Source organism: Nomascus leucogenys, chromosome 8 (genome assembly GCF_006542625.1).
Source record: "Nomascus leucogenys isolate Asia chromosome 8, Asia_NLE_v1, whole genome shotgun sequence".
NCBI classification, from domain to species: domain Eukaryota; kingdom Metazoa; phylum Chordata; class Mammalia; order Primates; family Hylobatidae; genus Nomascus; species Nomascus leucogenys.
Genome location: NC_044388.1, coordinates 18,020,160 through 18,044,169, shown reverse-complemented (window position 1 = coordinate 18,044,169; position 24,010 = coordinate 18,020,160). Strand labels below are relative to the sequence as shown.

Here is a 24,010-nt window from a genome sequence, read left to right as displayed (position 1 = left end):
GGGTTTCACCATGTTGGCCAGGCTGGTCTTGAACTCCCCACCTCAAGTGATACACGTGCCTCGGCCTCCCAAAGTGCTGGGATTACAGGTGTGAGCCACTGCACCCGGCCAAAACACACATTTTCAAAATATAAAGACTGATTCTTTTGAGTTTCTGAGACTTCCTTCATGGCCTATGTGTTTTCAATTTTTATAAAATTTTTCGTGTGTCCTAGAAATGAATGCGTGTTCTCTGTGGGATCCAGAGTTCCATATATATTTATTAAACCAAGCTTATACAACATTTCTGGAAGCAATTTTTATACCACAACTAATTTCATTTTTTGAACATGATTATGGTTTAACATTCAGCTTGGTTCAGAATTAAGTATCTTTCAGTTATGTACCTCTTCAACACCCCTACAATATGAACGTTACTATCTCCTTTTTGCCAAAGCAGGACTAGATGTTCAAAGGGTAACTTGTCCAAATTCCACAGCAATTGACATAGTTGAAATTTGAACTTTGATCTGTTTTAGTTTGTTACAACACAAGGCTTCTAGCCTATAAATCTCAGCTATTCTTTATTCCACCTTTTCCTTCATCCTCCAATATCTACTGGGACATGGGACCTTTTAATTCTACACCCTAAAATGTTCCCTGATCCATCTCATTTATTACTATTTTCATTTTCACCAAAATCGGTAGTCAAAGAATATAAATGCCAGTGATAAAATACCACTAGCATACTATGTTGTTGCAATTTTTACGCCCTTTCGCCTATATTACGGTACTTCATTTCATTAATAAGACTAATCAAAACAGGTATTACAACTTAGGAAACTAGTTCTCAGAGTGTTTATGTAACATATTTAAACTCCCAGACAGCAAGTGACAGATCCAGTTTTCTGAATGATAGGACTCTTTCTATAGCCCTGTATTAGTAACAATGTTATTTTTGGAATAAAGTTTTAAGAATGTATTATCTATTGTAAAACATCAGACTAAAGCCAGATTCCCGGTGGGGAACGGTACTCTCAGGATCCTCTCACCCAGTTCCATTACCTCACTTCAAAAAACCTGAGGCCCAAAGTGGTGCTGTGACCTCCTAAGTGGAAAAGCTAGTACTCGAATTCGGATCCTCCATCTGGTGTCATTAACTCAGCCTCCCGGAATACGGCCAATCAAACTGAATTACGCCAGCTTCTCAGAAAAAGATCTAATGGTTGTATCACAAAAGAAGGCATCTTTTCTCAGAATTTGTAGCCTTAATTGCCTTGGTGAATCCTCAAGGGACATAAATCCATCCTTTAACAAAGATTCCTTTGGATAGTGGAATGGTGAACGTTATTGCGCTTCCATTACCGCCCTCCAATTGGGAAGCCCCCAGCATCGAATTTGGGGGGCCGGCAATAGCAGCTCATGCTTGTAGGGTGCGTCCACTGACTGCAGGAAAAGCAATCAGGGCGGGAGAAACTTAGGAAACCACCCAGGGCCAAAGGAAGGAAAACTCAATGCACAAATTTGTTTCCAGTGGAGGCAAAGGCTGGCGTCGATACCTGTACTGGGCAATGGTCAGCGTAGCCTCACGTTCGGCCCCAAAGCCAGACAAGTGCTGGTTTAGGTAGGCCTCCAGGGACTTGCTGTCGAACTTGTGCTGGGGCAGCACTTCGGCCAAATCGGACTCGCCAGTAGCACCTGGCTTCATGATCACGCCCGCAGGCCACAGCAACGCGGCATCCACAGGTCTCGAGTGCCGAGGTCCTTCAGGATTGGGGCAACGTCCCCTCTAGAGCGTGGGCCGAGGCCGGGGCGGGGTCTGGCTCCAGCCAACCACACACACCCTACGCGCCATTGCTGAGCAACGCCTGCCCGCTGAATCTGGAGGTTTTAGCTCTAGTCAAGTGCCAAAAGAGCCCAATGTGTGTTCGGATTTCAATTCTCCAGTCAGCGTCAGAGTTGGAGGCCTCAATTTTAAAGAAAGCAAAGCCATGGTCATCGTTGCGAGTAAGGAAAGACGCAGAAGCCTCTTCCATCCCCAAATTTAATGCAACAGCAGGCGGAAGACCTGCAAGGTCCCATTCAGAAAAAGGCCCGTCAGGACCTCGAGCCCAAGAATAAAAAGACCCTGTTTCTCTTAGACACCCGGTTAGCAAGGCAACATCGCAGGCCTCCTGCCCTGGACACTTATCACCCCGGTCCTGCTGCGGCCGGGTTTAGCCGACTCAGCGAGGAAGGAAGCCGAAAGAGCCAGGTTTTTGCTGAGGGGGAGCGATGTCTGCGACGCACCGGAAGTGGCTCCGAGGAAGGCCTGTGGGAGTCTCGGAGACGTGTCTGTCTGTGAGGCGCTGGGTGCACTTTCCCAGGGTTCTGGGCTAGGAAGGCAGCGGCGAGGTGCCTCCCCACGTACCCTTCGCGGGCCCAGCCGAGCAGCGTGGGGCGAAGGCGGCGGCGAAGGCCCGGGCTGGGAGCGTTGGCGGCCGGAGTCCCAGCCATGGCCGACTCTGTGGAACGGCTGCAGCAGCGGGTCCGGGAGCTGGAGCGGGAACTTGCCCAGGAGAGGAGTCTGCAGGTCCCGAGGAGCGGCGACGGAGGGGGCGGCCGGGTCCGCATCGAGAAGATGAGCTCAGAGGTGGTGGATTCGAATCCCTACAGGTAACCTGCGCCGCCGGTCGGAGGCAGGCGCGGGGGACGAGGTCAGGCTCCGTGAGGTCAGAAGTGAGGCGCTGCCCACGTCCCGCTCATGGGGACTCCCGCCACCCTTTTCGTGGTCTGAGAATCCTGTTCCCAAATGGGCAAGGCCACATCTTAGTACTGATCCGAAGATATTCTCTTTTTAAAAAACCTCCAGTGAGTCAGCCATATGGTGCTGCTCCTGTGCCTGCTGAGGACGTGTGTCCAGTTTCCTATCTCCCTTGCCTCTTAATTAGTCCACCTCGCTGTGTATAAGACTGATAGTAAGAACTTTCAGAAGATGAGATCAAATGTAAAACCTGCTAAGGTAAACTTAAAGGCCTATCAATGCATCTTAAATGGGGTCTGGGCGGGGGAGAGCGGGGTTAGCTCTAATCTGAGATATTCGGGTTCTCCTTAACATCTCAAACCATTCGGCATTACCAAGACTGCCCAGGCCTCTCTTTTATTCTTTCCTAACAAAGCTTGTCAATTCAGCAGATGGAATATAGTGCAATGGTTAAGGGTAAGGACTTTACCGCCAGACTGATTGCAATTCAAATCTAACTACTCTCTTCATAACTGTCTAACCTTAGGCAAGTTGTGAAACTTTCCGCTTCAGCTTCTCACCTATACAATGAAGATAATAGTAATATCTATCTCTGTCATAGTTGTGGGGATTGAAAAAATCAGTATGTATAAAGGTCTTAGAGTAGCGCTTGTACATGGCAAGCCTTATACAATATTTTATTGCTAGGTGCATTTAGTAGCAAGCAGTTATGAGCTTTCACTGTGCTAAGCACTTTACATGCATTGTCTCCTCCCACCAAAACCCTATGAGATTGCTACTATTTTACCCCCATTATATAGGTGAGAAAATTGAGGCTTAGACAACCACCTCAGGTTCATGCCTTGGTAGTAAATAGTAAGGCCTGTCTTGCATGAGATTTGTCTTAATGTAAAATTCTCATGAACCGTCTCCCCAGTAAAAACAATTAAGTCATGTAGCTAAAAATTGTATAGTGTTAAAGTAGATAATGAAGATTTTATTGTTGCTTTTTTCCTTTAAAGAGCATAAGAGTTTTGATTTTTAAAAAAGGTTTTAGTTTGTGATATATAAAGCCGCAGTGGAAGTCTTAGGGTGCACTGTTTTAACTGTGTTGCCAAATATGAAGGGTTAATGGTCCAAAATTTTTAGAGATTAAATAAGCATGAACTGACATCTCTAATCAGAATAAGTGGAAACTATTTGACATTTTTAAGACATTTTAAAAGTTTACAAATGAAGACTTTGAAATTTTCCCTCCAGAATGAAAAGCAGAGGAATATGGGTCATGAATTTAAGTTGTCTTTCAGACATTATTTAATATGAGATGATCCCTTGACATTGTAATTATAACAAACAAGACTTTCAGAACTCAAGTCTAAATATTTAGTATTTTCTATCTGATTTGCACCATTGACTTTATTAAAATTGCTATACAGGAGATGGCAGTTTGATACCCAAAGCTGTTCACTGGTATATGGAATTTTAATAAAGTTCAGCTTTAATTTTTTGAATTGTTCATACAGCAAATATTTACTGAGTACATTTTTGTTTCCAGTCCTCCTTGACAATATTATTTACTTTGTATTGAGTACTTATTATGCGCAGACCCTGTGAATATAAGGTAGACATGGTATTTTCCCTCTAGAGCTTACCAGATGAGTGTGAGATAAATAGAAAAGTAAACGTGACATTGCAGTACAGGTGATAAGAATTATGATAAAGTACAGTGTTATTACTGATAAAGTACGGGTTATTGAATTATGATAAAGTACAAAAGGTTATAGGAAAGGGATATGTATGTGTTCAACACCATTTTAATTGCTTCAAGAGATACAAAAGAAATATAAAGCCCCTGACTTTCGCTTCAGTTTGAGAGACTACATGGATGTGGGATATTAAACAACACAAGTAACCGTAAAATTGTATGTTATGGAATATAGTTATAAGCATGTGGAAAAACTGGAGAGGCTTTGAGATTAGAAAACCTGGTATCAAATCTTGGCTCAGAAACCCAGCTCAGAATACCATTTGCCAGTTAGCTGATTTTGGGCAGTTGATTAACCCAAACCGTTTCCCTCATCTGTAAAAGGGGGTTGCCATCCATGCTTCTCAGATTATTTAAAGATTGAAGGGAGCATCAAGGTAAGGATAGCAAATTCCTGTGATGGATCTGCCATCACTTTCTACCCAACCTCACTAAAGTGACAGTAAAGGAATTTTTTAAAAGAAAACTCCCCTTGAAAATATAAAGGGTTCGTATTAATAACTGATGGAGAGGGGTGGGTCCCTGTACTTGATTATAGTAACAATTTGGAAACTAGAGAAGGAATGGGTGAAGGGAACTGATTTAATAGATTCAGAGAAGTTTAATCTTAAGCTTGCAACCCAGTTTATTGCAAGAATCCCCCAAAAGGCTCAGGAATAGGCACAGGTACTTGCAGAACTTCAGGTAGGGCTAAAAAAAACGTTCAGTTGAAAATCTGTTGAAGAAACAAAAGCCCCAGATCCCCTTCTCCACTGTGGGTAACTGGGCAAACACTCCTTCCCTACCAGAAGAGGAGAGTAGAGATTTCTTCATTAGAAAGAGTAAAATAGAAGATTTCCAAGAATAATTGGGGCAGGTCTTTGTACCTGAAGGAAGGGGTAAACTGATTGTTTACATGCTGAATGCTGTGACTGAATGTAAATTAAATGCTTACATACCGAATGCCGAGACTCCCAGCCTTGCTTCTTCACTTCCAACAGCTGATCGTGGGGTTGGAACTCCAACTCAGGTTGGAGTTTGAAAGATTATTCTCTAGGGAATCTGATAGAGCCAAGAGGAAAGACTGAAAGACACTGACATTGTGGGTTTCTCAACTAAATAGTCTGGCCAGATCACCCTACAGTGAAGTCCAAAGTCAAACAGTATTGCCTATATTGTTACCTTTATTAGTGTCCCACACTTAAATATGAACAGAACAAAGGATGAAAGAAACTTCTACCATGAAAGAAATAAAATAAAAATAGCAACTTGGATAGACTATGTAAGATAAACACATCCCCCTAAATTATCACTAGTATCCTTAGATGAGAGAAGATATGGTACAAATGATACAGGAACAAGGTGCAAAGTATTTAGATGATCAGGAATTCTTGCAAATGGAGATGGCAATAGAAATGAAAATCTTAATAGAAGTGTTGGAAAATAAAGTTGAAAGAAATCATCCAGAGAATAGAGCAGAAAACTAAAATAGTAGATAATTGGAGAAAGAAGATAAAGGACAAATCCAGATGGTCCAACTTCCAAATGATAGGAGTTCCAGACAGTCCAGGAAAAACAAACCAAACAAGGAAGTAACCAAATTCTTCAAGGACATTTCCCAGAACTGAAAATGTGAGTTTTCATTTTGAAAGAGTCCACTAAAAACTCAGCACAAGGGATGAGAACAGATTCACATTAAGGCACACTGAAATTTTACAAGCTAGGAGACACTGGAGCAATACCTTAAAATGTTGAAAGACAATTCTAACTTTAGACTTCTTTACCAAGTTAAACTATCAATTAAGAGTATATGTGTAGCTTCCCACAATTATATGCCGTTTGCTTTGTCATTTTTATAAAGAATATAATTTTGATAAGGAACATTTTCAGACATGAAAGTTCTCAAAATTTACCTCTGCTGTATGTACCCTTTGCAAAACTACTGGAAGATGTTCTTCTAACCACAGCAAGAGAGTAAGTTTAAAAATAATTGATGACAGTGTTTTGAACTGTCATGTGCATCAGAATTACTGGAGGGCTTGTTAAAGCAAATTGTTAGACTCCACATTCAAAATTTCTGATTCAGTGGGTGATTATAGGGTAGGGCCTAAGAAATTGCATTTCTATTAAATTTTCAGGTGGTCCTGTTGCTGATCCATAGACACTTTGGAACTAGTGAGCTATAGCATGCAGGAAACTGGATTAATACAGAATAAAGAAATTAAGAGACTTTGTAGTATAATGATGAAGGAAGAGCCTAGGAAGGGAGCTGTATGTGTGCAGTAAGTCTAGAGACAATCATGTCAGATTCTAAGAGATACATCTTTAAGAAGATGAAATTGATAGAATACCTCATGAATATGAATGTATCTAGAAGAACTTTAGATAACTAGTGGAAAGTTGGGGTTGAATTTGTGAAAATACATAGGAAATTAAGCATCAGGAGAAACATACTTATTAACTTCAGGGTTGGGAGTTAGAGGAAAGGGTAAGTTTTAATATATTGCATGGCCCAGTTGTGGAGAGTTAACATCTAACCAGGATGACCATATAACAATATTGGGAGGTTGGTGGGATGGAAAATGTCTGCATGCAGTGGGGATGAATGATAAGAGCAAAATCTGATTCAGATAATTGACTAAAACTGAAAAGAAATAACAATGTTAGCATGTTGTTTAGGAATATGATGGTAATGGAGTTACAAGTGAGGGAGAGGAGAATGGGGGTGGAGGCTGAATTTCCTAACAAGGCTGGTGGAACTATTTGACTCCTTAAAGTGAAGATGAATGGGAATTAATCATAGACTTAAACTGCAGATTACCAGTAACTAGTTAAAGCACCTCTTAGAGTCTTTGGCATACAGTAGGTGCTTACTAAAAGTAGACATCATCCATTGTGGGCAGAGGCAACAAGAGAATGGAATTCCAGCCATGAATTTACTCTGATGATGGAGATCTGAGTGTTAAAACATTAAATATTTACATATTCTACCAAAGCATAGAAAAATGTTGAAATTTAACTTTGACCCTTAACATTTAAGTAGTAGTCACAATCTTGGCTGCAAATCAGAATACATAGCTTTTAAAAACCAATCTTGTTTCATATGCTACACTTGGGAGAGTTTTTTTAAAGGTACCTGGGTAATTTAGTTTCATCTGGTAAAAACCAGCCTGTAAGCATCCTCCTCTTTTAAAGGATTAGTAATGATTATATTTTGTTGTTTATTTTCTGTGATGATGTATGTCTATTTGTATTACTAATACCTAAAAGACTGTAAGCTTTAAAACATATTTTTCTTTTTTTAAGCCGCTTGATGGCATTGAAACGAATGGGAATTGTAAGCGACTATGAGGTATGATAAACCCTTTCTAAGTTTTTGTAAGATTAATTCAGTAAATTAAAATAACTCTGGTGACATATTTGATGAAGAGCTATTAACCAACATATACTATTTTGTATTTCACAGAAAATCCGTACCTTTGCCATAGCAATAGTAGGTGTTGGTGGAGTAGGTAGTGTGACTGCTGAAATGCTGACAAGATGTGGCATTGGTAAGGTAAAAACATTTCTCTTTGCCTGTCATATAGGGAACTACTCACTCCTGGGGTAAATCAGGTACAAATTAGGATTTTTTTTCTTTACTAATGGCTTATTGACTTGCAGTGTATTAATCTAGATTATTCTTTCTACTTGGGTTGAGACATATCCCCACCCAAACAAAAGGTGATATTAGACAAAGATTGTCTAATTGTATTTAGAAACGTTTTTGTTTGAAGTAATATGTAAACAATTTGGATTTAGGCGTTTTAGATAAACTTAGGAAAGAAGGCTGTTAATTTGATAAAGTGTGTGACACACTAAAACATCTAACAAATATTTTATTTAACATATACCAGACAGAATAGAAAACATGTACCTTTCCTACTCTTGATTTTGAACTAGAGAATGCTCTGGATGGATTTTTAAAAATTGGTACTCTTTTACTTTTTTCTAAAATTCATTTAGATTATGAGTTAGAAAGAAGTAACTTTCTTGTACCAGAATTCAGTCTACCAATCTTAGATTTATAAAGCCAAAGTCTATGATGTTAGATACATAATGGTTGAATAAATAAGCTTTCCACAATTATATATCCTTTAATTTGTTGTTCTGGTAAAAGAAGCATTCTCCCACAGTTTACCAATGCTTTCTAATATGTTGGTCTACCCCAAATTCTTAAAAGAAGGTGATTTCAAAATTGGCACTCACTTATCAATATAGAAATAACACCAAAATACTAAAAATGTTTATTGAAATTTTGATATCTTTCAAAATATTTACAAAACCTGGACAAAAATTGCTTATAGCTGACTTAAGCACCCTGACTGATTGACCAGGGATAATAGAGATTATTGAGATTAGTGGCTCTCAAGTTTGAGTATGTTATCACAATTAGTTGGAAGCCTTATTAAAGCACAGATTAACAGATCCTACTCTGGTGGTTTTGATTTTTATAGGTGTCAGGTGGACTTAATAATTGACATTGCTAACAAGCTCCCAGGTGATCCTGATGCTGATGTTCCTAGGATTACACCAGTAAGAACCACTGGATCCTTGCTACTCCAAGTCTAGTCCCTGAAGTAGTAACATCAGTATCAGCTCTCAATACCTACCTCAGACATACTGAATCAGAATCTGTATTTTAACACAATCCCCAAATGATTCATTTGCATATTAAAGTTGGAGAAGTGCTCTTGCATCTCTAACAAGCTTCAGGTGATGCTAATGCAGCTAGACCAGGCCATTTTGAGTAGCAAAGAGGTAGAACAGTAGTTATATATTGCTGTAGTTAGAATCACCTGGGAAGCTTTAAAACATTCTGGTGTCCAGACTGCACCCCATGATAAGTATCTCTGGGGATGAGGCACAAACATCTGTATTTTTAAAAATTCTCCAAGTGAGTCCAGTGTGCCCTCAAGTTTGTAAACTGAGAATCTACACAGGTAAGTTTCAGGAAGTCTTTCTTTAATTTGTAAAACAGATAAATACGAAGTGAATTCATGAGGTTAAATAGGAAAGTAGAAGATGTTAGGAAACCCAGAGTCCATTTCTTATCCCTGAAAGCCTCTGGATCTCTTTAAAGTATCTGGGGTGCCTTGGATCACCAGATCTATATTCGCTGCTTTATTTTAGAGATGAAGATACAGGCCTAAAAAGTGAAAGTGATTTACCCACAATCAGAGCTAATTAGTGGCAGAGTTACAGCTCAGACCTTCTGTTCCCAAGTTTGTTTCCCGCAACTTATGTATAAACAAGCTATGAGGCAGAAACTCATTTAATACTTGGCCTGACCTAATAAATATTGATGAGCTTAAATAAACTATGTTTTGGAGACTCTTAAGTAGGATTAGAAAATTTTGGAGAGTGTGAGATCTTTTCTAGTATTAAGGGCTATCTAGGTGTTATGGGTTAGGTTAATTTTTTTTCTTTTTAGTTTTTTTATTGAGAAGAAAATCCCATTTTTGTTTTTATTGTTTAGTGTGCTGAGAATTGTATTACAGAGTCACAGAATTTCATATGAAGAAGGGACAGGAAGTCCTTGGCTCTAGCCTGTTCTTAGTGATAAGAAATGTGATCTAATGGCCATTTTTGTGTGTGTGTGTGTGTGTGTGTGTGAGACAAATGCTTTTTGAAACAGGCTTAAGTATATAGCAGGAAACAACAATTAACTGGTTTGTAATTCTATTTGGAATAATGTTTTAGCCATGTCACTGGTATATATTTTGTCATATACACAAAAGGAGTCAGGTTATACTATATTTTAAGTTACAGCACTTGTTTTCATCTTAGTTAAAGATTTCATTTATCCAATGGATTCCTGGCTTTTAGCAAAAAATGGAAATGAAGTAGGATTTTGCCACAGTTTTAAAAAATGGAATGAAAGGGAATTAATCTTAATTTCTGAGTGAATTATTTAGAGAGGCAGCAAAGCATTGTGGTTGAGGTGCAGATGCTGGATTGAGAATGCTTGAATTTGAATCCCATTTTCACTTCATATTAGATGAGTGGCCTTTGGACAAGTGTAGTTGCCTCATTTTTAAAATAAGGATAATAGTACCTACATGCCTCACATGAGCATTCAATGAATTAATATATGGCACCTAGTGTTGTAGAGTTAGCTAATATTCTTATCAAACTGCTAAACTAATTAAATGTAAAGCTCTCTAATTTATTTTTTGATATGTTTAGTTTTTTGGTATGTTTTTCATCAGAATACCACTATTTTCATTTTAGTTGCTACTCTTTGATTATGACAAGGTGGAACTAGCCAATATGAATAGACTTTTCTTCCAACCTCATCAAGCAGGATTAAGTAAAGTTCAAGCAGCAGAACATACTCTGAGGTAAATGGAATAGCAATCAAGTACCATATTCAGTGAAATCTTACTTTATGTGTTTGATAGGAGTTAATATAAATGGATCTTAATTTTTCTCTATAAAATGCAGATTTCACTTGTATAAAGAATTCTCTTACCTGTTGGACATGGGTTGGCAAACTTTATGTATAGGGTTAGATAATATTTTAGTCTTTGAGGGCCAGATGTTCTCTGTTACAACTGTTAGTTGCAGTTTGATAGCAGCTGTAGGCAACACAAACATGAATGAGCATGTCTGTGCTCCAAGAAAATTCTATTTTTGGACTCCAAAATTTGAATTTCATACAATTTTTAATTTTTTTAATTAAAAAACAAAATTTTTTTGAGACAGTCTCACTCTGTCACCCAGATTGGAGTGTAGCTACACAATCTCGGCTCACTGCACCTCCGCCTCCCGGGCTCAAGCTATCTTCGCATCTCAGCCTCCTGAGTAGCTAGGACTACAGGCATGTGCCACCATGCCTGGCTAATGTTTTGCATTTTTAGCAGAGACGGGGTTTTGCCATATTGCCCAGGTTGGTCTCAAACTCTTGGGACTCAAGCCATCTGCCCACCTAGCCCTCCCAAAGTGCTAGCATTGCAGGCATGAGTCACTGTGCCTGGCTGATACAATTTTTATATGTCATAAAATGTTCTTTTGATTCTTTTCCCAGCCACTTAAAAATGAAAAAAAATTCTTAGCCTGAAGGCTGCACAAAAACAGGTGGTGGGCCAGATTTGGCCCATGGGCCACAGTTCACCAATCCCTGCTTTAGGAATTTTCTCTGTGGCCCCAAATTTGTTCTTAACTGAGTTAAGGAAGTGAGGCTGAGCTGTAGGTAGTTACTGGACATGGTTAAGTCTTAATTCCCAACACTTAGATTGATTGGGGTGGGAACAGTTTTGTAATCTTTATGACAAAAATGAACCTAGTCCTTGAAGTGTGAGATAAAAGAGATAGAAAAGGACTTTGAGTTTTCTTTGAATAGCTTGAATTTGCTTCTCTAGGTATGTTAAATGCCCTTTAGCTCTTTCATTTCCTCACAGCTTTTTCTTACTACAGCTACTAGCCGTAGTCTTTTTAAAAACATTTTTTTAGAGACAGGGTCTCACTCTGTCCCCCAGGTTGGGGTGCAGTGGGTGCGATGATGGCTCACTGTAGCCTTGAACTCCTGGACTCAAGTAATCCTCCCACCACCGCCTCTTGAAATGCTAGGATTACAGGCTTATAATCATTCCCTTTTTCCTTCTTAGGAACATTAATCCTGATGTTCTTTTTGAAGTACACAACTATAATATAACCACAGTGGAAAACTTTCAACATTTCATGGATAGAATAAGGTAAAGTTTTAATTTATGAATATTTTGTATAATGTTCAGTTCAAGTATTAGAAAATTATTAGAAAAATCTATGGATTAATCCGATGAATGGAAGATTGATATATATTTTTCCATTTTTTTAGTATAGTAATTTTTGTGTAATTTTTATGTATTAGAATATCATTTAAAGGTATATATTGTCCAAAAACAATTAAAAATAAAAAGCAAACAAGCAAAAGACCCCTGTAAGTTACAATATAAGAAGAGAATGTCAACTTTAAGTTCTGTGTCCTAGATTATATTTCTGTCTGAAAATGGTTTTCTTCAGAGACTGTCAGACCACCACTGAAATAATGAATTGCATTCAATTAGCTTTTATTACATTTCTAATGAAGCATGAATAAAAATGTGAAAGCTGGTAGTGAAAAAGTAACTGTTGTGAACATACTTTATACTTCCTTCACCCTTGTAGTTCTTGTAAAATAAGTAATACTACAGTATCATTGATGTTATATTCATGTTATTCAATACTTTATATGATATCTTTAATATTACATATTTATTATGTGATAATTATAGTCAAACATTTAATGAAAGAATAAATGTTGGACTGAACAAGTAAGTATAATGTATTAGAGTGTATTTTGTGTCCTGATGTTTTTCAAACTTATTTTCTTTGACTAGTAATGGTGGGTTAGAAGAAGGAAAACCTGTTGATCTAGTTCTTAGCTGTGTGGACAATTTTGAAGCTCGAATGACAATAAATACAGTGAGTGTTCCTGCTGTGCAAGATATATTCATGGATTTATCTGTTTTCCTGTATCAAGTGTATTATATATCACTATATAATCCCCATCCTAAAAACAGTTCTGAATGTAAACCCTTTTCTGTGTTTTATTTGTAATATTCTCTTAGCCTACTCTATTCTAATAGCTGTGGGACCTAGACTGTCTAGCCTTGCTGCTGTGACATGTGTTACAGTATCCTACTCTTTTTGCTGGTAAACTATAAAACAGCAAATACCTCTGATGTGTAATTCTTAAATTAGTATCTTATAATAATTCTTGGTCAGTGTTAGTTTTAGCTTTTGTTATTTTATAAATGTATAAATATGTATAAGTTGCTTAAAAACCTGGTTTCTCAAAAATAAAAATAATTATTTTCCTTTTGAATATTGTTTTTAACTTTTCAGATGACATTTTGACATTTTTTTGTTCCTGAAATTATTTTAGAAAAGTGAAATTTCACATTAATTTGACAAGAAATCCAATAAACTTTGATTCAATTTAATAATATTTACTGACTGCATCTTGAATACTGTCACTTTACTCTTTAAAAAGAGTATGGTAATTACCAAGGAATTCCATTATCTTACAACTTGCCTCATTTGTTCTGAAAATTAATTTTAAAAGACCTTGGTAATCCATTCAGTTAAAAGAATTTTTTGTAAATTACTTCTTGCTCTTTTTTTTCCTTATGTTTTCACCCATTTCTACTAAGGCTTGTAATGAACTTGGACAAACATGGATGGAATCTGGGGTCAGTGAAAATGCAGTTTCAGGGCATATACAGCTCATAATTCCTGGAGAATCTGCTTGTTTTGCGGTATGCATTATTCTTTTTGGAATATTCTTCACTGTTAGGTACTCGAGTTCTTAGAGGCATTGAAAATGTATTACACTTCAAAGAAAAAACAAACTTGGATGGAATACTATTTGGAACATCTCATGCTTTTTTTTTGAAATGTGTTTTATTTTTCATATAGTGTGCTCCACCACTTGTAGTTGCTGCAAATATTGATGAAAAGACTCTGAAACGAGAAGGTGTTTGTGCAGCCAGTCTTCCTACCACTATGGGTGTGGTTGCTGGGATCTTAGTACAAAATGTGTTAAAGTAAGTCAGGGCTAATTTTTCTGAATAGTCTTGTATGCTTTCAGTAAACATAAATATATTTCACAAAGCATTTCAGAAATTGAAATTACAAGCTAAGTATATAATTTGGTTACTTTAAACTTAAATGTAGTTTTAAATGTTTTATATATGTATATGTGCAAATTCTATTTTATATATGTATGTCTACTTTTCATATATATTGCTATATTAAATATTACATATAATACATGTGTGCATATTCATATGTGAATATATATGAATGTCAGTTACTCCCTGCATTTGGAATAGCTTTTATTAAATGATACAATGGTAGTGGCATATTTATTTATGAAACATTAACCAAATGATTTAAATCTTTGCAAGTCTGTCCAGTGGATAGAGACTTTAAACACACTTGTTTCTACTATCTTGATTTAAGTCTTACCAAAAATAAACCAAATGTGACTAAACAGTAATTATTGTTAATGTAATTAAACGTTAGTGTTACTGTAAATTTTACATTTGCATAAAATGTTAACATTTATATTAGTGTTAATATAAAACACATAAACAATACTTAAAAAGATTCTTAAAATCTGCTTTTGGATACCTCTGCTATCCAAAAACAAATATCCAGCAACTGTACTATCTAAACTATAGCTAAAAAGAAGGAAAAAGATTTCTTTGCTGCTGAAATTTATGTCACAGTCTATGAATCAACTCATACTTTATTAAAAGCAGAGCCCTTTTAGGTGTTCTCTAATTCAGGCCATTTATTTTCCCTCATTTTACAACTTTAATAAGCTTAGTTGTATTCCCTAAGTCTCCAATATAGTAAGAACAAACTGCAACAAGACACATGGAGGTTCCAATCAATAAGAAATGTCAGTTGCGAGCAAAGAAATTGAAAAAAGCATACATATAAACTCTCAAAGTAACAGTCTAGGGCTATTTCATAGAAGAGCAAATAGCCTGTTTAGACAGTAGTAGGCCCCGTCTAAACAACATTTTATAGTATGATACAAAAAAGGAGAAAATAATCATGGCTAACAAAGTATTCTCTTAAGGATGTGTCCTATTTAGCCAGCCCCTCTATTGATGGTCATTTAGGCTACTTAATTCTTTTTTTTTTTTATTAACAATGCTATAGGCTACATCTTGTATATATCTTTGAATACTAGATTGATTTCTCTTCTTTTTGTTTTTTTTGGAGACAAGGTCTCACTGTGTTGCCCAAGCTGAAGTTCAGTGGCTCAGTCATGGCTCACTGCAGCCTCAACCTCCTGAGCTCAAGTGATCCTCCCACCTCAGCCTTCCAAGCAGTTGGAAGTACAGGTATATGCCACAATGCCTGGCTAATTTTTCTATTTTTTGTAGAGACAGGGTTTCACCATGTTGCTCAGGCTGGTCTTGAACTCCTGAGCTCAAGTGATCTGCCCACCTCAGCCTCCCAAAGTGTTGGGATTACAGGCGTGAGCCACTGTGCCCAGCCTAGAGTTTTCTATAGTACTTTTTTGTTTGTTTGTTTGTTTGTTTTTTTTTTTTGAAAACAGGGTTTCACTCTGTCACCCAGGCTGGAGTGCAGAGGCACAATCTCGGCTAACTGCAGTCTCCACCTTCCAGGTTCAAGTGATCCTCCTACCTCAGCCTCCCAGGTAGCTGTGACTACAAGCATCCACCACCACGCCCAGCTAATGTTTTTGTATTTTTTGTAGAAACAGAGTCTCCCTATGTTCCCCAGGCTGGTCTTGAACTCCTGGACTCGAGCAGTCTGCCCATATCGACCTCCCAAAGTGCTAGGAGTTACAGGCATGAGCCACTGTGCCCGGCCTATAGTACACATTTTTTAAAGTAGAATTTCTGAATTTATGAAATATTTACTAAATTTCTCCTGCAAAAGGATTATACATTTGTATCATAGTTTAGAAGTACCTGGTTCACCCATACCTTTGATAACTTTGAGTATCATCAAACTCTGTAATCTTTGTCATTCTGGTGGGTAAAAATTAGGCATTTAATTTTTGTTTTTATTTGTGAAAAAGGTTGAACACTTACATTCTTCTGTGAATTATCTGCTAATAGTTGTTGCTCTTTTTTGTCTTGTATATTAAGAATGTGTATTTGCAAATATTTTTCTTTTGTCATTTATCTTTTTTATGTGATTTTGTCTGTATAGAAGCTTTTACTATGTTAGTGCAAAGGTAATTGCGGATTTTGCCATTACTTTTAGTAAAAACTGCAATTACTTTTGCGCCAACCTAATAAAAGACATCAGATTGGCCGGATGCAGTGGCTCACGCCTGTAATCCCAACAATTTGGGAGGCCAAGGCAGGCGGATTGCTTGAGCCCAGGAATTAGAGACAAGCCTGGGCAACATGGCAAAGCCCCATCTTTACAAAAAAAATACAAAAATTAGCCAAGCATGGTGGTGCTTGCTTGTAGTCGCAGCTACTTGGGAAGCTGAGATGGGATTGCTTGAGCCTGGGAGGGCGAGGCTACAGTGAGCCATGATCACGCCACCGTACTCCAGCCTGGGCAACAGAGTAAAAAGTATCAGATTTGACTGGGAGGAGGGCAGGAGGGAGCTGGAGGCACATGGGATGCTGAAAATGTTCTGTATCTTGATCTGGTGATGGTTACATGAAAGACTCATACAAAATTTTATTGAGCTATACATTTAAGATTGTGCATTTTATAGTAAGTTACATACAAAATGTTAAAAAAAATTAAGTAGCTTTCTTAATTATCTCAGGGATTTAAAAAATACACTTCTCCCACATTTTAGCTTCTCTGAAATCAGCATGCTTCTTGAAGTTGTTGACATATAATAGTTTAGCTGCCAGCATTTTATCTTTACTAGAGGTTCAAAAAAATTGTGTGTTCTACAGTTGATGAAATGGAGCAATCTTTTCTTTCCTTCATTCAATAAACACTGAAGCATCTACTATGAGCCAGGCACTGTAAATAAGATAAAATTTCTGTTTTCTGGATGCAGATTTCTGTTTTCTGGTTAAGAAAAATTTATCTTTACCTATTTCAAAGTTATTTTTAAAAAATTTAGCTGTTGTAGTATTTTTCATGGTTTTAATTTCTTTATTTAAGTCTATTTTGATTTTTCTAGGTTTCTGTTAAATTTTGGTACTGTTAGTTTTTACCTTGGATACAATGCAATGCAGGATTTTTTTCCTACTATGTCCATGAAGCCAAATCCTCAGTGTGATGACAGAAATTGCAGGAAGCAGCAGGAAGAATATAAGGTATATGGCAATCTGTTAGAATGCATGAGGGATCATATTGCATAGGACAATAAATAACTTAAACAGATTTAGAATACAAGATAAATGGTTAACTTACTCACCATACTTCAAAAATGAATGTTCTTTCTTGCTTTTGGTAAGATAAAAAGCCTGTCTGAATTCTTGATTAATGCTTTAGAGAACTGAGAATGAGTAAGAACACTTGGATGCTGTTTGATTTCTACAGAAAAAGGTAGCAGCACTGCCTAAACAAGAGGTTATACAAGAAGAGGAAGAGATAATCCATGAAGATAATGAATGGGGTAGGTATTGTTTTATAAATTGAAATGGTTGCATAAAACAAAAACCTTTTATGGTAGCAAATCTAATAAGATTATACAAATTGAATAATTATTGCTTATTAAATTCCTTAAAAACTGACATAGGATCAAATTTACAGGTATTGAGCTGGTATCTGAGGTTTCAGAAGAGGAATTGAAAAATTCTTCAGGTCCAGTTCCAGACTTACCTGAAGGAATTACAGTGGCATACACAATTCCAAAAAAGGTACTTCAAAAATATGATTTACCCATATGTAAATATCATATAAAATATTTATCTTCTTTCATCTTCATTCTAATTTGTAATGCCAATGAAGTATTGCCTGTTTTAGATATTTTATGCTATAGGCATTAAGATGTGAGAGAGAGGTATTCAGTATTAACATGCAAATATTTATAGCTTATTTTAAACTTTTAAAACAGAATAAAGTGGTTTTGTTCACTCATTAATGAACCAAGTATAATAGATTTTGATTAAATGAAGATCTCATTTTTGTTTATTGGTAGTTTTAGCTATGATGTCGTTTAAAAAAACTAGAGCTGTCAAGAATATTGAAATTACTGCCTTGTAAATCAAAAGACTGGTGGGGAATGTAAAAGAATTTGTCTTTCTTCTAAAAATTACAAGATATTTGTTAAAGAAAATTTACTTTATAACCTGGTTGAGCATGGTCAAAACTTACTGATTATATATTCCTAAGCATCAAGAATTCTATATGGTTCTTTTTTCACTGTATTTCCCTAATTTGTCAATAGCAAGAAGATTCTGTCACTGAGGTAACAGTGGAAGACTCTGGTGAAAGCTTGGAAGACCTCATGGCCAAGATGAAGAATATGTAGATAATGGACTGGGATATATTTTATTTCTCATGTTAAAGCCTCTTCCCTTGAAATTAAAAAAAAAAATTTAACTGATAAAACTTAGGGCAACATTAATTAATGGATATTCTTACCTGAATTGTTATACTTCTTGAAAATCCTGTGACTTGCCTGTTTCTCCCCGCTCCAACGAAATCATTAACTCTCCTAAAATGCGTTTCATTCTAGTAAGAAAACCTCAAAGGATATTGCAGGATATAAATCTTACTTGAAAACATAGCTGTTGAAATGTTTTGGCCTTTTGGAGTAGGGGAAGGACAAATCTGATCCTGTAATCTTTTTCTTTCCAGTAATCCCTTGTGTGTGTTGCATGAGGACATGGACAATAAAGTAGTGTATGATCCTCAGATACAGGGAGGACAAGGCATACAGCTTATTGATTAGAGCTGGCAAGCATCTGCTCATTATGTTTGGAATTGCTTTCTATAAGAAAATTGCCCACTACTATTAACTTGATCAACAATGAATTCAAAATAGTTAACCTGTGAAATAACATCCTCTCAAATGTTTGCTGATGAAATACAAGTTGAAATGTGGTTACTGGAAAAGTTTGTAACCTGTGGATTATATATATTCAAAGTGAGACAAAGGCAAATAAAAAGCAGCTATCTTCATGAATAGACAAAGTTGATTTCAGGAAGTATAAATTATATTCTGCACCGACCAAGGAACAGAAATTATTGCATCTGTGGAACATATATCTGGAGTTACTATACTTACTGTAGAGCAAGGCATAAATTTAGACTAAAATCCATCCAGATTACACTCATTCTTTAGGCTACTCCTGGATACTTTATTTAAATTTGATTTTCAAGGTAGTGAGATGTGGCAAGGTTTGTCCTGTATATTAGGCCTAAAGGAAAAGTTCTAAACTGCCTCTGCAATGACTTGTAGTCAGTGGAAGAGTATCACTTTCCCTGATCATGACCACTAAACTGTAAATTGATATAAATTAGTTTTCTCTCGAGTTACACCCAAGTTATGAAGACTTAAGAGAACCTTGGTTGAAATAAATTTCCAATAGTTTGGAGACTCGTAAATACCATGCAGGTGTAACCACTGCCAGTAGGTGTTTCTATGCTTATTTCCTATTTTGATTTTTACTTTGAAGATAAGAATATCTAAATTATATCTCTAGGGAGAAAATGTCATAAAAAATTAAAAGTACATCCCTGATTGTAAAATAAAGTTCAAAAAACTGATTTCAGAAAGTCTCAAATACCAAATGTTTTCAATATATTAGTTTTGAGATGCTAGGATTATACTGTGATTCTTATGTTTATAGTAAAGTCTGGAAAGCAGGAGGATAGTTTTTTTAGCCTGGAAACTTATTTATGTTGCCTTGGTGAGTCTTTTATCATTTTTTAAAAATTTAGCTTATTCAACTGTAAAATAGCTTTTCTAGTATGAGAGATGTTTTGAATTTAAAAAATGAAATGCAGTTTTTCAAAATAAAATTTCCTTTGGAAATTCTTACATATCAGTTCAGTAAGGTTTTATAAAATTTTACAATTTGATAAAGTATATCTAGAATTCACTGTCTTCTTTTATCTGCTCTCAAGTTGGCATTGCATCACTGCCTGTGTCTTACACTGCACCAAATGTTACCTAATTGACCTAACTTTTTTTGTCTAATATCTTTCATTAAAAACAATTGGATTATTTTACCAGAAAAAAAATCTGGTAATAGAGATGTTGCTATCCTAGAATACTCTCTTGACAGTCTGCATGCCATGAAAACTTGCATAAGAAGGCAGCTGATTACGAAAAATTAATCATCATTGAATTTAGTATTATTAAACTCATAGCATTTGTCCAGATTTGTAAACACTATTGATTCTAATGTGAAAGATGGAAAAGCAGTCCCAATATTGGATTAGCACAGAGCCTCTAAATGATAGTAAAACAACATATTCAACTTTAATTCCTGTCTCATTGTTAATGGGAAGTTAGTTTGGTTCTACTTAAATGTTGTAGAGAAAATAAGTATTACTAGTTTCTTCTCATAAAAATACTCCCTGGATACATACACTGAACAACACAAAAAACGTAATGGCCACTTAAGAATATTTATTTATTTATTTATTTTTTTGAGACAGAGTCTCACTCTGTTGCCCAGGCTGGAGTGCAGTGGCACGATCTCAGCTCACCACAACCTCCGCCTCTCGGGTCCAAGCACTTCTCCTGCCTCAGCCTCCCAAGTAGCTGGGATTACAGGTGCCTGCCACCACGCCCAGCTAATTTTTGTATTTTTAGTAGAGGCGAGGTTTCACCATGTTGGCCAGGCTGGTCTCGAACTCCTGACCTCAGGTGATCCACCCATCTTGGCCTCCCAAAGTGCTGGGATTACAGGCGTGAGCCATCACGCCAAGAATATTTATTAAAGGAAGCTTTGACCCCTGCATCACATTTTCTTCATATTTCCCTTTCTGTAATCTCAGCACTTTGGGAGGCTGAGGCGGGTAGATCAAGAGGTCAGGAGTTCGAGACCAGCCTGACCCACATGGCGAAACCCCCGTCTCTACTAAAAATACAAAAATTAGCCAGGCGTGGTGGTGCGTGACTGTAATCCCAGCTACTTAGGAGGCTGAAGCAGGAGAATCGCTTGAATCCGGGAGGCAGAGGTTGCAGTGAGCAGAGATAGCGCCACTGCACTCCAGTCTGAAAAAGAGTGAGACTCTGTCTCAAAAAAAAGGTATTGATGAATGAAAATTATAACTAGAATAAATAAGTACTCTACCAATTCAGATTTATAATTGAGTTGTCTGAAAGCTACCTTTTTCATTGTGAAGGTGCATAGTAATGTGAATAAAATATTCCTATTTGAGAACTTCAAATATGCATACACAAAGATGTTCCAGCTATTTTTATCTTCTTAAGTATGTATTCTACATGAGAACGTTTGGGTTGGTAGTAAAATAAGTAGTAATATCAAAATATAGTTTATTATGTTTAAATTTCATTCTTTTAGAATACATAATTTTGAGTGATCATGTCCCCAACTATAGTTATTCAGGCACAAATTTTGGAGGTACAAAGAATAAATAATATTTTTAAGGTAGTTTTTCCTTTTATCAGGGTTCTTCTAGAGTACCGGTCTCAGATTATTTTCGAAAGCAGTTTTTCTAAGGTGATAAACTGAACATATTACTTGCTATGTATTAAATTACTTGTACCTAAATAATCAAATTCTAAGCTCTAACAGCTTAATTCTAAAATCATTGTCTGTTATATTTGTGTTTTCAATTACTTTGTGTCTTTCACAGCTGCCAAGCCCAGAAAGGTATGTATGTTACGGTATAGTTTATCTTCCATTTTTCCCTCTTGAACTACTCCCAAAGGAGGAAGAAGGATGCTCATTATATACTGCCTCATTTCTTTTTAAATTACCACTACAGTGCTGTAGAGTTACACCACTGCTTCTCACACTTATTTGCACATTAGTCACCTTGGGATCTAGCTAAAATACAGATTGATTCAGTAGGTTTGGGGAGAGGCCTGAGTCTGAATTTTTAATAAGCTGCCAGGTGGTGGTGACAATGATTTGTGGACCACCCTGTGAGTAGTAACTCGGCCTTAAGAGAACATTAACCAAAACCTTAAGCCGAGCAAACTACTGAGAAGCAAGTATTGACAACATTTCAAAGTTTTGTTTTGTTTTGTTTTGAGATGGAGTCTCACTCTGTCGCTTGGGCTGGAGTGCAGTGGTGCGATCTCGGCTCATTGCAACCTCCGCCTCCCGGGTTCAAGTGATTCTCCTGCCTCAGCCTCCCAAGTAGCTGGGACTACAGGCGTGTGCCACCACGCCCAGCTAGTTTTTTTGTATTTTTCAATAGAGACGGGGTTTCACTGTGTTAGCCAGGATGGTCTCGATCTCCTGACCTTATGATCCACCCGCCTTGGCCTCTCAAAGTGCTAGGATTACAGGCATGAGACACTGCGCCCAGTCCATTTCAAGTTCTAAAAAAAGTTCAACATATTTTTTTAAAAATGCAAAACAGCTCTCTCGTATAAACTAGAGTGGGGAAAAAAGAACTTGAAATTGCACTTTTATTTTAAAACAGTGAAGTGTGGCTATTACATACTTCACTTTTACAATTCATGTTAGGATCTTACAAGTATTAAATTAATGATTTTATTATATATAAATACACAAATAGTCCAAAACAATATCCAAAATGTTGCAATATTTATAAAATCCATAAAAATATTTAATTTTCAGTATAAAAATGGCATACTAATTTGAGTTTGAGGTAAATGAAGAGACAGATTTAGGCCATCTAAGAAGGAAGATAAAGGAGAATGTCATATCTATATTTTGGGAAAAGTCAAAGAATGCTAAAGAGCTTGACCTGTTACTGCATTAATGACTTCAGACATTATGCAGATACATATACTATATAGTAATAAATAATACACAATGTAGACAGAGCAGAAAGCAGAGAGACTGGACCAATCTGCTCAAGGAAAGGGTAAAGAATTTTTTAAAGTGCAGCAATCAGGGATTCTTGTGACTAATGTGTTTCACTGAAGACAATTTGAATCTTTCATAAACACTAACCCTTTAATCCTTGAAACTTTCCTTTGAGGTAGAGAATTGGGCCAGACTACTGCTGAAAAGCAAGAGGAATGGTGAGGCTAAAGTAGCTCTTGAGCGCTCAAAAGAATCATGGAATTCTTTTTTTTTTTTTTTTTTTTTTTGAGACAGGGTCTCACCCTGTTGCCCAGGATGGAATACATTGGCACAATCTTGGTTCATAGCAACCTCCACTTCTGAGTTCAAGCGATTCTCATGCCTCAGCCTCCTGAGTAGCTGGGATTACAGGCATGCGCCACCATGTCCAGCTAATTTTTTTTTGTATTTTTAGTAGAGACAGGGTTTCACCATATTGGCCAGGCTGGTCTCGAACTCCTGGCCTCAAGTGATCCTCCTGCCTCACCCTCCCAAAGTGCTGGGATTACAGGCATGAGCCACCATGCCTAGCCAAGATTCATGGAATTTTTGAACTCCTTGTCTTAACTACTCTGCCAGCTCTTGTTGAACAAAGACCAATCTGCTCTTCATGATTTGCTCCTCATGTCATCTTATAATTCTAATGTGTCTACATCCTTGGATACCATATAATAGGAAAATTCTTTTAAACAATTAAAACAGACACAGTCACAATTCCAACTTAATGTAGTCCAATACAACTTCATACAAATAGCAGTTAAATCACACATAGTAAAATTTCTTACAAAATTTTGTTAAAGTTTCAAATTCAAATGTTCCAAATGTTTAATTATTTTGTCTTAAGGTACATTTGCAAAGAATTCTAACTGCTGATATTACCTTTGTCCTTGCGGAAGGAAAACATTAGGAGAATGAGCTGTTTTTAAGCTAAACGTGTCTCCACTCGATGAATGGCGTGAAGGAGCTTTTCCACCCAAGAGTGATGTTTCTGCTTCTTTTATTTCCATTGCCCTTTTGTATAATTCAGCAGCTTTTTCAAAATCTCCTCCTTCATAGCTTTGAGAGAGA

The 24,010-nt window shown here is 36.8% G+C and overlaps 3 protein-coding genes across 7 annotated transcripts in view; 1 reads left to right on the top strand and 2 right to left on the bottom strand.

Annotated features, from left to right (window-relative positions):
- The window catches only part of ACAD11 (acyl-CoA dehydrogenase family member 11), a 101,321-nt gene extending 99,293 nt beyond the window's left edge, over positions 1-2,028 (bottom strand). The window contains exon 1 of the mRNA XM_003265228.4: positions 1,539-2,028. Within this exon, the coding sequence (XP_003265276.1) occupies positions 1,539-1,687 (149 nt within the window). The 5' untranslated portion in view covers positions 1,688-2,028. The remainder of the gene's footprint in view (positions 1-1,538) is intronic.
- Positions 1,368-19,941, top strand: UBA5 (ubiquitin like modifier activating enzyme 5). 5 transcript variants are annotated; one of them, XM_030816820.1, is made up of 12 exons: positions 1,368-2,634; positions 7,752-7,797; positions 7,912-8,001; positions 10,719-10,828; positions 12,095-12,181; positions 12,845-12,929; positions 13,661-13,765; positions 13,926-14,053; positions 17,155-17,290; positions 17,517-17,592; positions 17,730-17,836; positions 18,367-19,790. In XM_030816820.1, the coding sequence occupies exons 1-12, from the start codon at positions 2,474-2,476 to the stop codon at positions 18,448-18,450; spliced, it is 1,215 nt and encodes a 404-aa protein (XP_030672680.1). In that variant the 5' UTR covers positions 1,368-2,473; the 3' UTR covers positions 18,451-19,790. The 5 variants fall into 5 exon arrangements, with proteins under 5 accessions (XP_030672680.1, XP_030672681.1, XP_030672684.1 ...); XM_030816824.1 differs by having other exon boundaries at positions 1,381-2,634; positions 7,912-7,996; positions 18,367-19,941; XM_030816821.1 differs by lacking the exon at positions 7,912-8,001 and having other exon boundaries at positions 1,370-2,634; positions 18,367-19,941.
- A 2,580-nt stretch (positions 19,942-22,521) lies between these two features.
- The window catches only part of NPHP3 (nephrocystin 3), a 45,371-nt gene continuing 43,882 nt past the window's right edge, over positions 22,522-24,010 (bottom strand). Inside the window, exon 27 of the mRNA XM_030816819.1 lies at positions 22,522-23,998. Coding sequence (XP_030672679.1) covers positions 23,818-23,998 — 181 coding nt within the window. The 3' untranslated portion in view covers positions 22,522-23,817. The remainder of the gene's footprint in view (positions 23,999-24,010) is intronic.

Bases quoted from the DNA above. Each gene is read 5' to 3' on its own strand.
- UBA5 (XM_030816820.1), top strand. From the start codon at position 2,474: ATGGCCGACTCTGTGGAACGGCTGCAGCAGCGGGTCCGGGAGCTGGAG. The intron at 10,829-12,094 runs GTAAATGGAATA...TTTCCTTCTTAG, and splicing joins GCAGCAGAACATACTCTGAG to GAACATTAATCCTGATGTTC. The intron at 13,766-13,925 runs GTATGCATTATT...TTTTTCATATAG, and splicing joins GAGAATCTGCTTGTTTTGCG to TGTGCTCCACCACTTGTAGT.